Source organism: Brachionichthys hirsutus, chromosome 18, assembly GCF_040956055.1.
Source record: "Brachionichthys hirsutus isolate HB-005 chromosome 18, CSIRO-AGI_Bhir_v1, whole genome shotgun sequence".
NCBI classification, from domain to species: domain Eukaryota; kingdom Metazoa; phylum Chordata; class Actinopteri; order Lophiiformes; family Brachionichthyidae; genus Brachionichthys; species Brachionichthys hirsutus.
Genome location: NC_090914.1, coordinates 11119513 through 11135150, shown reverse-complemented (window position 1 = coordinate 11135150; position 15638 = coordinate 11119513). Strand labels below are relative to the sequence as shown.

At 48.2% G+C, this 15638-nt stretch overlaps 1 protein-coding gene across 2 annotated transcripts; it reads left to right on the top strand.

Annotated features, from left to right (window-relative positions):
* Positions 1-5295: 5295 nt before the first annotated feature.
* ehd4 (EH-domain containing 4) lies at positions 5296-14642 on the top strand. 2 transcript variants are annotated; one of them, XM_068751653.1, is made up of 9 exons: positions 5296-5525; positions 7509-7685; positions 8406-8503; positions 10829-10995; positions 11080-11213; positions 11300-11411; positions 11708-11872; positions 12634-13136; positions 13978-14642. In XM_068751653.1, the coding sequence occupies exons 1-9, from the start codon at positions 5296-5298 to the stop codon at positions 14045-14047; spliced, it is 1656 nt and encodes a 551-aa protein (XP_068607754.1). In that variant the 3' UTR covers positions 14048-14642. The 2 variants fall into 2 exon arrangements, with proteins under 2 accessions (XP_068607754.1, XP_068607753.1); XM_068751652.1 differs by having other exon boundaries at positions 12634-14642.
* The last annotated feature ends 996 nt before the right edge of the window (positions 14643-15638 follow it).

Sequence of the window (15638 nt, the reverse complement as noted above, 5' to 3'; positions counted from 1 at the left end):
CTGCATGTAAATGTATGTAATTTATGTCAAAGTACGGGTTAGTCATTTAGGAAAATACACTTTCTTTCTTTCCACCCTTAACGCTCTCAGGGGATCAAGATATCAAATTCCAACCCACCCCGGGCCAGCTCTAGGCATAGGCAAACTAGGCGGTTGCCTAGGGCGCCACCTGCTGGAGGGGGCGCCACTCCAAGCCTCGAAAAAAAATAAGATATTGAAAAAAAAAAAGAAAATAAAGTAATAATAGTTATAATTTATAGCCCCAACGGGCACCCTTTCCTCATGCTCTGCCTTGAAAATAAAAAACAAACAAATACAGAAAAAACTAGAAAACGACAATCAAAGATTGCAGACCCTCGCCTCCAAAAGACTGTTGGATCTTGTGAGACAGTAAACAGGGCTTCCGGATCAGAGGGGTCAAACCTGCTCTAGCTTGCTGCTCCGGAACGTACTACAAGAGTCCTTCTGGACTCTTTTTCCCATCATGCCATTTGTGTCCCTCCCTCTTAAAGTGGCAGTTTACAGCAGAGGCACAATTCCAGATGTAAAAATAATTCTAGAATCTGGATCCAGATCCGGATCAACGCCATTCTCGGGGAGGACCGAGCCACGGACAGAACCTTGCTTGTGTAAAAAATTCAAGTCATCATTCTCGATGACTTAACATTGCAGTCAATTGGAGCTTCAACATTTGTTCTTCAATATCTCGGTTGATTATTGACCAATGTTTATGGGATTTGAGACAATCATGTAGGGTGGGGACTTCTACCTCACCACTGAATTTCATCAGATTGGCTCCTGATTGCAGACATTATTGAGATTGAACATGGATCAGAGGTGGAGAGCGGAGACGGGAGCCAGGAAGCATGCACCAGCTGGAAAATCTCGAGCGCCACACATCAGGCTATACTAATAAGAAAGAGAAGAAGAAGTGGAACAAGAAATTGTTCCCTTTTTCTAAATAGATAAACAAAAAGCAACCATTCGTCTCCAAGTGCCATTGTGCTTAGGGTGTGTTTTACTGAGTGCTGAGACCTCGGTTGAGCAGACACCATCAAGCACTTGTTAGAGTTAATTTGCTTATTTTCAATTGTTTAATGTAACTGTTAGGTGCAGAACAGTCCCATCTGGTGGGCAGCGATGTTTGCGCCCTGAAGGTATTGTGATGTCACTGGGTCAAGAGGTGGAGCTACGAAGGTGATAAATAAACATGTTCCGTAAACGGAACGGGGTTGGTTTTGAGCAGCGCGCCAGACCAGTCGGTCATGGCTGCGAGAGAAAAATAATCTTTGACTCTCCCTGATTCATTTCGATGCGTTTGAAAATTAATATCACAATGTTAGAGACTTTATCCCTAACAGCACTGCCAGAAGCTTCTCAGATAATGGCAGCACTATAAATATAAGGGCCGCACTGCAAGTTTCCATGTCAGCACTCCATTGTCCTGTGCCATAGCTTCTGCCATGACCGAGGGCCCGCGGTTATGTGTGTATGGATGGGCTTTACGTTAATTGTCCCTAAAATGACAGCGGCATTGAATTAATATTAGCAACTGCATGTGAAAAGCTCCAAAGAAACAAGACAAGAGCACTTGTGGAAAAGGACATTATGAAATAAAAAAGTGTACTTTGTAAAAGCTTTTTTTATGTTATAAAATCTTGGAAAATTAATTTAAAAAATCAATCTTTTAAAAAGTATGACATTGTTAAAATAATCATTATGAAATACTTAATAAATAATTAAAGAATAAAAATATGTTTCATAATATGACCTTATTTTTCAATTTAATGCCAATATTATATATTTGTCTGTCATTTATCAAAATTATGTTTTTATTTAATTTTGAATCTTTTGGGCTTCCATAATTTATCAACATCTATTAATACAGCCAGGCGGTCGCGCGAACTTGATGACGTAACGCGTACGCAACCCTTACGCATCCCAATGGAAAGATTTCATTGGCTGAGCCACATAGCAACCAGAGTCCATAGCAACGAAAAAAGTAGATAGTTGCTATGGACTGGTTGCTCTGGCTTTCCATTGGCGGAAAAAAGTAAGTAGTTGCTATGGACTCTGGTTGCTGTGGCTTTCCATTGGCTGAGCCACAGCAACCAGAGTCCATAGCAACTTCTTACTTTTTTCAGCCAATGGAAAGCCAGAGCAGCCAGTCCATAGCAACGGAAACAAGGAAGTAGTCGCAACTCAACGCAGCGGCTATTCTCAATAAATAAACAACTAGTTATACTAGTTTCAAAACCTTATATTTGAAAAATAGTTAATAAAAATCAAGGACTTACCAACTGCACGACCTAAAATGGCGGACACAAAACAACAAAGTCGTACCAAACGTATTTTTATCAACGACGTCTTCCAGACACATCGCTAAGGTAAATAAACAAACAGCTTTGTGATGTTGTGCTACATTCGCTAGCGGCTAGCTCACACTACATTAACGTGACAGTTTTTATTGACGTGTGGTTCCGGATGGAAGGACCGAGCAGGCCGAAGCGGAGCCGCCGTCCTCCCCTCCAGGCGAAACCGCTTTTCACGTAGTGGGAACTTCGTCGGCGTCCACCAGTGGTGATGAAGAAAGCTTCATGTTGGAACGGCATCCGGTGAGTCCGACGGGAAATCGCTGACAGTCGTAGAGAAATGGCGTCAGAATGATGACGACAGAAAATTAACGAGACTAAAATGCTGCGTTTTGTAGTCACCAACTCGGGACTGGCCGTGTACAACATCTCGGAGAAATGCACACAACGCGAGATTGAAGAAGCAACGTGGGCAGTCACAGGTGAGACCGAGCACTGGATGGACGTAACGAGCTAAGCCCATTATTATTGCCTTGATGCCTTCTTCCTTCTGCCATCAGCCCTTCATGCAGCGATGGAGAACTACAAGGTCTCGAACAAAGAAGAGATTACCTATTTGGGCTGTGTTCTTGACAAATACCTGTCTGGCGATAGTATGGCAACTAAGGTGATCAAAAAAGTCAATCAAAGAACAAGATTTTTGGGCAGAATGTCTGCTTTTGTCAACAAAAGTGCTCTCCGGACGCTTGCTGGAGCCCTCGTTCAGCCCCTCTTTGACTATGCTAGCACCTCCTGGTATTCAAACATCAAAATGTCCCTGAAAACCAGGCTCCAAACCTCTCAAAACAAACTGATTCGGCTACTCCTCAATCTGGGGCCCATGACCCTCCTTCTTCCGGGACATTTTGCTAGCCTAAAATGGCTCAGGGTAGAAGACAGGGTTAAACAACTCAAAATGGGATTGGCATTTAAAATAGTCAATGCAGCTCTGCCCTCAGTCCCCTCAATCCCTGCATACCTGAATAAACACCTCCACAGATTTAGTGACACCCACAGCCACAACTCTAGAGGGAGCTCAAACAACAACCTGATTACCCCCTCCTACAGGACCAACATGGGTAAATCATCTTTTTACAATACTGCCACCCCAGGGTGGAACGGTTTGACTCCTGCCCTCAAAACATGCACCTCTTTGGCCTCCTTCAAAACGGCCCTAAAAATACACCTTTCAGGGGGACAGAAATGGAGATAGTCATCATGACTCTCTCCGGATCAACCCCCCCCCCCCTTTTTGTCCACCTACGTTGCACATATTAAGTGTCTTGGTAATTTATGTAATATATTGCCATTCATTGTCGTTTTGCATCTGTGGAGTGATTTATTTTAAATTTATTGTTAGTTTGCATCTGTGGTGTAAAATGTAAAATTATTTTTATTTTTCTAATGTTATTTTACATCAATGGAGTAATTTAATATTAGTTTTATTTGTATTGTTAAAAGTCGATGATTTATGTACTAAGGACTTTCAACGGAAACAAGACCGCAAGGGCTTTTTAGAAATGCTCCTCTTAGACAGGATGTTTGACTGTACTTGTACCGTAATACGTGCTACTGTGTGACTGTACTTGTACTGTAATACATGCTACTGTGTGACTGTACTTGTACTCTAACATTCTATCTAATAAATATATTCATCATTCATCATCATCACGGGAAAATGTTTGTCCTGGTCTCCACTGTGATGGGACACGAATGGCATGATGGGTAAAAGAGTCCAGAAGGAGTCTTGTAGTACGTTTCGGAGCAGCAAGCTCGAGCAGGTTTGGCCCCTCTGATCCGGAAGCCCTGTTTACTGTCTCACAAGATCCAATAGTCTATTGGAGGCGGGGTCTGCAATCTCTGATTGTCGTTTTCTAGTTTATATATAATTTATATTTTCCGTGTGTGGGGGGGGGGGGGGGCGCAAAATCATAATCTCGCCTAGGGCACCAAAATGGCTCTGCGCCCCGCAGAGTACATCATGATATCACCGTTTAGGTAATGTTGGTTGAATATTCGTGGATAGATGTCAGTCACACTAAAAATCAGTCGTGAAAGACTTCTTCAGGAGGGGATATTCGTTTAAAGTTTCTCTCTCAGCAGCAACACACGCGGAAGAGTTTAATATGAACTGATAAACTAACATAGCTGCACAGTTTGTGCTGATCTATGCTGTGATAGCAGTCTTCAGCCACTGAGGGGAGCCACAGACAGACGGTGGCTAATGTAGACGCCCGGAATGACCCGCAGCTAGAAACAACAGGATTATTTATTTAGGAAAACAAACCCAACCAAAGAGAAACAGAGATTTCATGTCTCTGTATCGGAAACATTCTAGTTTATTGCGCACCTTTTCTGCTGTGCAATGAAACAACGAAACTCCTTTCAACCATTTTTAAACGCTGACATTAATTTTTTTCACCACTTAGATCAGCTATCTAAATTCACAATACTTCTTCAAGATTCAAGATTCAAGATACTTTATTATCATTATTTGAACATAATAAAATCGTGAGAAGGCCCACGGCTTAAGGCACACATCATAACATAACATTCTTCTTCGTGTGTTAAGAATGGTTAAAACAAAAATAATCCGTGCTTCACTTTCATAATTGACCTCATTATGGATCTATTGCATACCAGGCGCGCGTGTTTGTGCGTGCGCGCTTTCATGCTGCGTCACAGGGGAAGGGCGGTGCCCCCAGGTAGACTCTCCAGCAGCGGTGACGAGTCTCACACAGAGGGGGTCAGTGTGTCCAGAGCGGCGGAGACGCTCAGGTGCCAAAAACAAACGCACCGAGAGACGCGCACAGAGGCTTGCGCCCAGCCCGCAGGAGGAGCAGGGAAACAACCGGAACGTTAGGAAACACCGAAACAGGGAAGTAGGGCTTGCGCGCGTCCGTTTCTGAGGTGGAACTAAAGCCTCCCTCCCTCGGTCAACAGCATGTTCGGCTGGATGAAGCAGGAGCAAGGCGCACGCAACAAGGAGGGCGAGATGTACCAGACGGTAACGGAGGGGCTGCAGGCGCTCTACACCAAGAAGCTGCTGCCGCTGGAGGAGACCTACCTCTTCCACGACTTCCACTCCCCGGCCCTGGAGCCGGCCGACTTCCAGAGCAAGCCCATGGTGCTGCTGGTCGGCCAGTACTCCACCGGGAAAACCACCTTCATCAGGTACGAGGTGTGCTAGAGAAGCGCGTGCGTCTCACCTGCGTCAGGTGAAAGACTACTGAGACAGGCGGGGCGAATCACCAGACGTGGTTTGTCTCTTTATTATTCAGGGTCCTGATTAATATTTAACCTTGAGAGGAGTCCTCTGTTTCCTATGATGACGTCATCAGCCTTCTTCCATTTATCGTGACCCGTTTTCTTATTCTGGTTTGCCGTGTCCGTGTTTCTTTGCTTTTCACACGTGCTTCCACCTCAGCACCAGCTCTTTCCACTCTGCAGATCTGATGATGTCATCAGTGGCGGCCCAGAGGTCAGGGGTTGTCTGGGCGGTTCAGGCCGAGCTGTGGGGGGGGGGGGGTTGTGAAGCTTTCTCTCAGGTTAGTTGATCCCTGGAGCAACATCCTCCCCTTTGACCCCAAATCGTCACCATAGAAACCAGGACGATCCACGTCTTGTGGATGACGAGGCAGGCGGAGTTTGTGGCTGATGAGAGGATTATGGGTACTGTAGTCCATCGTGTCAGACGACTCTGATACTTCCTGTGTTGTTACCCTGGCCGAAGGGGAGGCGAGGGTATTGCAATTGGGTCCGTCTGTTTGTCTGTCCGAGCGCATAACTCAAAAACAATAACCCAATCGACTTGAAATCTTTACACAAGCAAGATTCTGTCCGTGGATCAATCCTCCCCGAGAATGGCGTTTATCCGGATCTGGATCCAGATTCTAGAATTTTTTAAATGATTCTTTAACATTGCAAGATAGGACACTTGGAGGCGAGGGTCTGCACTCTCTGATTGTCTCTTGTCTTATTATGGCCGACTCCCACGTGAAGCGCGAAGGGCAGACGCAGAGGCGCCGAAACATTTTAAAATGAAACGAGAACAGACTTCTTGGCTGCTTTGAATTCCTGTGTTTGTATATTTTTATTGTTGTGATGTCATACATGCAGCCCTGAGGCTTCGCCCAACTCAACATTTAAAAGTTCCTCTCATAGGAATGAAGGAGTCCTGACCTTTAAACCCTGGAGGTCAGCGTGTTGTCACGAGGTAAAGTGCTGACAGTGAAACCGGAAGCTGTGTGCTCACTACCAGAGATGCTGTATACTTCCTGATTACGGCGACATCATATCCTGTTTTTGCTGCTGAGGGTCGTCCACTTGGACTGAATGAAGCCTCGGCTGATGAAACGCGCTACGCTCTGGCAGTGCTCTCTCCTCGCCGTTTTGTTCACGGATGGCTCCTCCTTCGTCTTCGGAGGGAGTCTGGTTTCGCCTCCTGCTCGCCGTGTCTTTGTTTTGACACGCTCGGCCTCAGGCCTGAGGGCGACAGTTAGTGTAATCCTGATGGATTACTGACAGAACAGAAAACCTGTGACCCGCCGGGTCCGACGGCGGGCTGCGACGGCCTCGCTGCGGATCCGTGGTAAACGCTGCTCAACCTGCTGAACCGCCATCCGGCTGGTGAAACTTTTAGCTTCCATTTTCCAGACAAAAAACCAGCTGATTGTACTGAGAGCCTCATCTCATGTCAGCAGACTGTGTGTGTGTGTGCGTGCGTGCGCGTGTCACCACACGGTTTCCCGACTTTGTAACTGGAGCTCCCGTGCCGGTTGTTCACGGCGTTCCCTTCATCCCCGTGTCGATCAGACGCTCAGTGGAAACACGTGGACTGATTTCGGGCAGAGTCCGTGCGTGGAGACGTTGTGTGCCGGGTCGCCGGCCGTCTCTGAGGTTACACTTCCAGCGCCGTGCGTCCTCTGTTTGATGGGTGCGATAACAGGAAAGCAGAGGACAGAGGCTCGTTGCAGCCGCTTTCATCGCTTCCTTCCTTTCTCACTTTTCTCGGACCAGGAATGCCGTGCGACCTTGACAAGGTCGTTGTTAAGGCGAACGGACAGGCGGACACCGACGACTGCAGCTTTCCTCTCAGGAATGCGACACGGGGGAGACGGGCTGGTGGCTAAGTGTGTCTTCCTGTGGTCCCATCAGGTACCTGTTGGAGCAGGATTTCCCCGGGATGCGGATCGGTCCAGAACCGACCACCGACAGCTTCATCGCGGTGATGTACGGCGAGAACGAGGGTGTTGTCCCCGGCAACGCTCTGGTGGTGGACCCCAAGAAACCTTTCAGGAAGCTGAATGCGTTTGGGAACTCGTTCCTCAACAGGTACACACACACCTACACACACACACACACACACACACTCCTGTCACTGCTTTCCTCCAAACATCCACTATCTGGGAAATGACCCCTTACTGACGTGTAAACACACACTCCAACGCACACACACACACACACTCCAACACACACACTCACACACTCCAACACACGCACATCGTTGGCTGCGGACTCCTCAGACCTGACAGTTCAATCTGAGGGTTTAAATTTAAACGTATTTCCTCTGTCCAGAAATATTTGTAGGCGTGGCAGCAAGGAAATGGACCCTCAAAGTGTGTGTGTGTGCGTGTGTGTGAGATAAGGAACTAAAATAAGTTATTGTTTCCAGGGGAAGTGTGTGTGCTTCACTACATGTTGGCATAGCGGTTGTATTTTTTGTTCTGCTTTTAGCTGCTAAATAAACGTAACTTTTATTCTAAGATGCCGGGGACAACACACACACACGCCATGCACACGCACACACACACACACACACACACACACACACACACGAGTTGTTGTCTTCTCATCGATGATGAAGACGAATGATAACTGATAATTAAACTTAAACTCACCTCTGTCCAACAATCCGGATCCTTCCTGCCTGAAACAATGGAGGGATAAAACTCGCAGCGGCAGCAGCAGCCAGGGCGATTTTCAGGAGATACCGGGATTGTTTCCAGGTCTAAATGTTGTGCCCATGATTTCCTTCTCTGTGTGTTCGTTCAGGTTCATCTGCTCCCAGATGCCCAATCAGGTCCTTCAGAGCATCAGCATCATCGACACCCCTGGAATCCTGTCTGGAGAGAAGCAGCGAATCAGCAGAGGTAAACGCGTCCGCGCATGTTAACGCTAGCATGCTAGTAAGGACGCGAGTAAAGCCTCTGCCAGGCAGGACAGAGAGTCCCATCAGTGGACGCTCAGGACATGGTTTAGTCCTCTGTTCTCTCACTTCTCACTTCTCGTCTGGCTCCGTTTCCCCAGAGGAAGCGCCGCTGGGCTTCTGCTGCACAGTTTAAAAATGCAGATCTGAAACTGATGGGGGACGTCCTGCGTGACCCGACGACCAGGGGTCCTTACTAAAGGCCGATTAGTCGAGACAAGCTTAGTTTAGCCCTCAGCTTTGTCTGCAGGACCTCATGGTTCTGCTGGTATAAATCGTATGAACTACTTCCTGCTGCTTTTGTAAGGACAGCCTGGATTAAAATCCTCATCTGGATGGGTGGAGGGTTGGGGGTGGGGGGGCATGCAGGACCACAGGAAGCGGCGGCTGGGGCGTTCCGGCCATCTGGAAGCATTTAGCGCTTCTCGGCTCCTCCCAAAGACGTTGGACGGGCCAACTGTGACCCAACACACACGGAGGCCGGCTGACGTCTGCAGCTCTGACAGGTTCTCATCAGATCACAGCTACTGATCCGGCTCCGATCAGCTTCAGGACTCGTCCCTGTTATTGATTATCACTTTCATTTTGTGAACCGGTCACTTTCTCCTCTCTTCCATCAACATGCGTTTTTTCTTTGCTTCTTTGGCCACTTATCTTTTCCCAGTCGAACTCTGTGCGTGTGTATTCCAAGACGTAAATACAGTAAGTCAGAAGAGGAAGTATTATTGTTTCAGTGAAGCTGTTTCCTTTTCAACAGGAAGGGGAACGTCGTTCCTGTAATAGAAGGAGCAGCTCCTTTCTGATTCCTCCGAAGGAGGGGAGATTTATCAATCGGCCTGTCGGGGGGGGGGGGGGGGGGGGGGCATGTTCAGCCGGAACCGCTCTCGTCGGTGCTCGGGACAGTATTTACCGCTCATCCAATCGCATCCAGCCTCCTGGGACAAACCTGAAGCTGTGAAGCTAAACATGAAGCTAAAGCATTAATGTTTCATGAATTAAGACACCAAGAACAATGTAGAACCTTCTGGTGCCGATCCAGATCACCATGTGGACGGTGTAGATCCGGTTAGGAGGGGGACGAGCTGCTTGGGGGAGGTCTGTGCTCTCTGAGGGCTTTTCTAGTTCCACCTTGAATCCTTTGTGGGATTTAAACAGTGACCTGTAATCAGTCTAAAACGCCGTCTCAGCGTTTCCACTGTTATTACTGATGAGTCAGCGAAAACGAGAATAGCTAGATATTCATGCGTAAAGACCGACTGACACATTTAATTCACTTTGATGGAGACAAACAAACAATTAAAATCACTGTCTGTTCGTCCTGGAGTGGAAACAACGGCAGCTTTGTGCTGCGTTGTGTCCACAAAGGCTGTCTGCCGCCCGCGGCCGCGCTCGTGTTGTGAGTGTGGACAGGGTGCGTTCAGGTTGAAATCTGATGCGGGAGGTTGAGCCGGTCTTCTGTTGCCATAGTGACACACGTCGAAGCGTTACACCTTCAGAGATATTTGCAGGAGAGTTGATGGACGTTTTCACGCCGTCGCGCGGTGAAGTCCTTCAGGTGAGAAGCGTTCACCTGGTTGCAAGGTTCCCGGTACGCTGGTTGTGGTGTGTGCGTGCATGCACACTCAGACAGGTGTGTGTGTGCGTGCGTGTGTGTTAGGGTGTGTAAGTAGGACATTTTAAAGGTCAAAGTTAAGAGTTGGTCAAACAGAACTACAGCAGAGGCTGAATTCTACACTTCCTCCGTAGAAGTGGAAGACGTGACATTAATACAAATGAAGACATTTATTCTGGCGGTGTCTCTCAATTTTGCTTTAGTTTTTTTCTCTCTGGCTCCGCCCCCATGCATATACGATTAAAGTTTTTCCATTTCACTTGTTCCGTGGCTGGTCGTTCACATTGTGATCCGGGTCACATGATCTGGCACAAAGCGGCAGATTGAAGCAGGAAGTGATCTAACGGCACAAAATCCCTCTGTCTTCTATTTGAGAAACTGTAAGTTGATTCTTGTTCTGGTTAAATCTTGATTCCAGTTCAGAGCGCAGTCACCCAGTTTAAGAGGAACCACACCCAGACACACACACACACCCAATGACATGAAAAGTTACTTTCAGAATCTTCAGTCGGGTCATATTCGCCAAGTTTTTGTTGTTTACGATAAAACTAGAAAAGTACTCTCTACTTTTGTGACTGAAATGATAAATTCTCCACTCGGATCTTATAATCGGATGAGAATGATAATCCTGACGGCGGCGCTCCTGTGCGTCTGCAGGCTACGACTTCGCGGAGGTCCTGCGTTGGTTCGGGGAGCGCGTGGACCGGATCATTTTGCTGTTTGACGCCCACAAACTGGACATCTCTGACGAGTTCTCCGAGGCCATCAGAGCCTTCAGAGGACAAGACGACAAGATCAGGGTCGTCCTCAACAAGGCCGACCAGGTAGGGGCCCCGCGGGGCGAGGGCCGGCAGGCGGGCGTCACCAGGAACACAAACTAACCTTCTCTTCTGTGCTGGTGTTCTCAGGTGGACACGCAACAGCTGATGCGGGTGTATGGCGCCCTCATGTGGTCGCTGGGGAAGGTGATCAACACTCCGGAGGTGGTGAGGGTTTATCTGGGATCCTTCTGGGCCAAGCCTCTGCAGAACACCGAGAACAGGTCAGGACAGTCCGTCGTTCCTTCCAACCAATGGAGGTGCGTTTCTGTCGTTCATTCACGAGCGCATCCCTCCGTTTTCTCCTCAGGCGTCTGTTTGAGGCGGAGTCTCAAGACCTCTTCAGGGACATCCAGAGTCTTCCCCGAAACGCAGCCCTCCGTAAACTCAACGACCTCATCAAGAGAGCGAGGCTGGCCAAGGTGAGGCAGGGAAACCTGGTTTAAACTCCAGAAGGTTTTTGTTTGGTCCTGGAATTCTGGGAATATCTTGGAATGTTTGGTTGCATCATGGTCAGGAAATTGGATCCCTTTCCGGAGAATGGAGGTGGATACCACAGCTTTGGTTCCTGGAGCTCCTCCATCTCTGAGGGTTTCTTTCAGGGTTCACCCTGCCACCCGTACACTCCGTCTCCTGGTCTTCATCCTGATTATCAGCAGTAAATCTTTTCTATTGGTCGGTTGATGTTTCTCTGCCCCTCCTCTGGCGCCTCCTGCAGGTGCACGCTTACATCATCAGCTACCTGAAGAAGGAGATGCCGTCTCTTTTTGGGCGGGAGAAGAAGAAGGAGGAGCTGCTCGCGAGGCTGCCGGAGATCTACGCCATCCTGCAGCGGGAGCACCACATCAGCCCCGGGGACTTCCCCAGCGTCACCAAGATGCAGGTACGGAAACAGACAGGAAGTGACATCACAAATGCATAACAGCAGCTGCGCCGTTTTTCTCCGGCTCTCTGGAAAACAAGCTGGGCGCAAACGACACTGTGTTATGTGTGTCTACACACACACACACACGCAAACTCCCTCACACACTCTGCAGCTGTACTAATGCTGCACCGCAGGGGTGTGTGTGTGTGTGTGTGTGTGTGTGTGTGTGTGTGTGTGTGTGCGTGTGTGTGTGTGTGCGTGTGTGTGTGTGTGTGTTTAACTCGGCAACGCTTGTGTTTATTGGCTCAGTGGGAGATGGCATATTTCACATTTTTTGGTGCCTTGGTGAGATGCAGACTCTGAAGACACACACCAAGGCCAGCGTTGTGTAACATCTGGATCCTCCTGCAGACTCGTGCTTTGTTCTGGGTCAGAGGTCAGCAGGAAGTACCGAGTCCAGCTGTAGAAAGCAGGATGTGGAATGTTTTGCTGCAGATCCCAGCCAATCGTCTTCGTTCACCCGTCGCCTTCTTCTAAGCTGATGGTTTTAGCTTCATTCCGTGTTATTCAGTCTGCTTGTGGTCTGAGCTTTATCACCCCCTATAGGTAACCGATAGGAACTGCAACAAAATGGCATTCTTTAAAAATGAAAAAGAGACAAGAAAACCAGTGTAAACCTCGCTTGATAAAGGCATCACCTAATTAGAGTGACGTTGGTGTTCCTGGATATGCTTCCACAACGGGTTCAACAGAGGCTTTGCTTCTACCCCTTCCTGCAGGACATGTTGCAACACTACGACTTCAGCAAGTTCCCGTCTCTGAAGATGAAGCTCATCGAGTCGGTGGATAAGATGCTAGCCACAAAGATAGCGGTCCTGATGACCATGATCCGGGAAGAGGAGTCCAAGCAGCCGCCTCCGATGGTGTCTGGCGGCGCCTTCGAGGGCTCCCAGGACGGGCCCTTTGGTCACGGCTACGGCGAGGGCATCAGTGCCGGGGCCGATGCCGAGGACTGGATCGTCAGCCGTGAAAAGCCCCAATATGACGAGATCTTCTACATGCTGATGCCTGTCAATGGTAAGATCACCGGCGTCAATGCCAAGAAGGAGATGATGAACTCGCGGCTGCCCAACTCCGTGCTGGGAAAGATCTGGAAGCTTGCCGACTGCGACCACGACGGAATGCTAGATGACCAGGAGTTTGCACTCGCCCAGCACCTCATCAAGATCAAACTGGAGGGCTACGAGCTGCCCACCGACCTGCCCCACCACCTAGTGCCTCCGTCCCACCGTAAGAACCCCCTGGCAGATACCCTGTACAACCACAGTGAGGACTAGAGCGCTAACGGGCCGCCGAGCCCAGAACAAGGCCCATCAGCTCAATGTTTGTGCTGCTGAGGCTCAGGAGAACCGATCAGCAAACTGACAGCGTTGCTACACAAGAGGAGCTCATCATCATGGCGACCTTCATCTCTCATGAACTCAACCAAATATAAAGAAACAGCTGGAGGAAAAGCAGCAACCTCAGAACGTTGGGCTTATATTTTATATACGTTGCTTTCAGCAGCTTCATATTTTACTGATTCTGATTTGAGTGGGACATTTTATTTTGGAAGGGGATCTTTTTCTTTGTTACACGTCTGTGTGTCGGAATGCCGGTCTGTGGCCGACACGGGAACACCGAGGATAAAAGATCTTTTCAAAGGTTCTGAAAAAAACCTGATGGAGTTGTTTTTTTGTTTCCTTTTACAAAAACTAAATTCTACATCGACATTTACTTTTAACCAAAACGGCTTTAAATCCGTGTCCTGGAGCAGGAAGCGGTTCCTTGCCGTGTTGTGGATGCGAGTGCAGAACCAGAACAAGTGGTGACCGGAGGTCAAAGGTCAAGGTTCACACAAGCGGCGATGGCGGTGGAAACGGACGGAGGCCAGAATCGCGTTCCCGTCAGTTTCCTCACATTGTAAACGGTGACCTTTGACCCCTGCTGGCCACATACTTGACTTGAACCACAGCCTGCAAGGACAGGATGTTAAAGCGAGAACTGACTTCCTGCACGGTCCAAAGAAGACATGAATCAGTTATGTCAGATAAAACTAGAATAATACCCAAAACAGCAACGAGCTGCCGGCCGCTGTCGACATCGACATCGACATCGGCGCCGCTTGTCCTTCCTTTGGCTTCTAAATACTGAACAAGTGAGAAAAGGAGCCGCGAATGTGCCTTTAAAGAGCTGCTGGTCACGCCTTCCTGCGATGACACGCTAACACGTTGGCGCCGCTTCGTTCAAAGCCTTTCGGGTTTAACCAAATGGATTCTGGGTGAATTTGTTGGGAAGGTTTTCACAGCAGTGCCTTTTCGTCTCAGCACGTCTCGGACGGATGCGTTTGGACGGCCCGTTTCTACGACGGCGCCGGAATCGTCCTGGAGGATTCGACGGCTGGGGACGCTTCCGTTCGGCGCCTTTAGGTTGCAAAGAAAGATACAAAAGGAAGTAACCCGGTCAAACTCTTGCACTTTCTTGAAAGGGAACGTCTGCGTTCTTTATTTGAAGTCCAAACGGCACCGGTGAATCCTGGACGGAGCTTTTAATAGTCGGTCCGGTCCGACGGCGGGAAGCTCCAAAAGCATCTTCATGCATCCGAATGTAACGGTTTTTATTTTTGTGATTGTTGACGTGTTTTGCTTGGTTGTTCTAATGCACCGGCGGACGGGCCGCTACTGTTCTGATGGTGTTCAACCGAGGTTCTGATCCAGTCAGCAGATGTGAGAGACCAATAAAAAGTTATCCAAGACGTTTCGTCGGGGTGTCGTGGTTATTTACCCATCCAGGTGTCCACGCTGTCCTCACCTCCTCCCGCAGAGGTCTTACCTCAGGTGTGACCTCGGCATCGACCCGATCACCTGGTGCGGATCGATTCGGCTGCTTTCCTGAAGGGGACAATAAACGGGTCAGCTTCTGTGTGAATGTGGACTTTGAGTCCATCTGATTTACTGCATGAGCGGCGCCGTTCACCTGATGGCAGGTGCAGAGGTCACATTGGTCGCAGACTGCAGACGACCCGGTCGGACCAGAGGACAAGAAGGTAAGAACTACTTCAGAACTTCAAATCGCTCCAGCAGCTTCTCTGCCGTTTGTTTGATTCTTTCCTGTTGTGTCCGGAGGCGGCGTTCAGAGATCCATCAGAATTTGTCGGTCCAGATTTATAATCCCCGAGTTTATTTTGGTCCGGGGTGAATGGCCGTCTTTATTTCCTGTTGGCGTGGTGAGAAAATGGAACTAGAACGTGCTGGTTCTGGTCCAGGACCGGCAGGCGAGCCTTTAAAAGGCTTTAAACAAACACTTTTAAATAAAGTTTACAATTCTTCTATATTTTTATCAGGAGATTCAAATCACTAGGATAGATTATGAGTTGATTATGATGAATGTGATCTAAAATTGTACTTAGAATATTCCTCTGGAATTCTACTACATTGAAGTACAAATTAAAAACTCAGATAAGCTACACAGGAATTTTTACGGCCGTGTCTTATTGGCGGTGTTGCCACACCTGTCAGCATAAAACAAATCACATTACACCTGCTGACCAATCAGGTGACGGCACATGTTCGTCCGCAGAACGTGATGTTTCTGCTCCCCAGAGGATGAACCCCTCCAACCCCCTTTCACTGTTCATTAATATCGATTGTATAAAAAGATACATGCTTGTCTACTGTTTACATTTAGTTTTTCAATTCTGGAGAAAATGTGATTTGTAATTTGTTTTAACTGTTCTTCCAGCCAA

What these genes read in the sequence shown, in the direction of transcription:
- ehd4 (XM_068751653.1), top strand. Translation starts at nt 5,296, where the DNA reads ATGTTCGGCTGGATGAAGCAGGAGCAAGGCGCACGCAACAAGGAGGGC. An exon ending in GGGAACTCGTTCCTCAACAG is followed by an intron (nt 7,686 to 8,405) that starts GTACACACACAC and finishes GTGTTCGTTCAG; the next exon opens with GTTCATCTGCTCCCAGATGC. An exon ending in GAAGCAGCGAATCAGCAGAG is followed by an intron (nt 8,504 to 10,828) that starts GTAAACGCGTCC and finishes GTGCGTCTGCAG; the next exon opens with GCTACGACTTCGCGGAGGTC.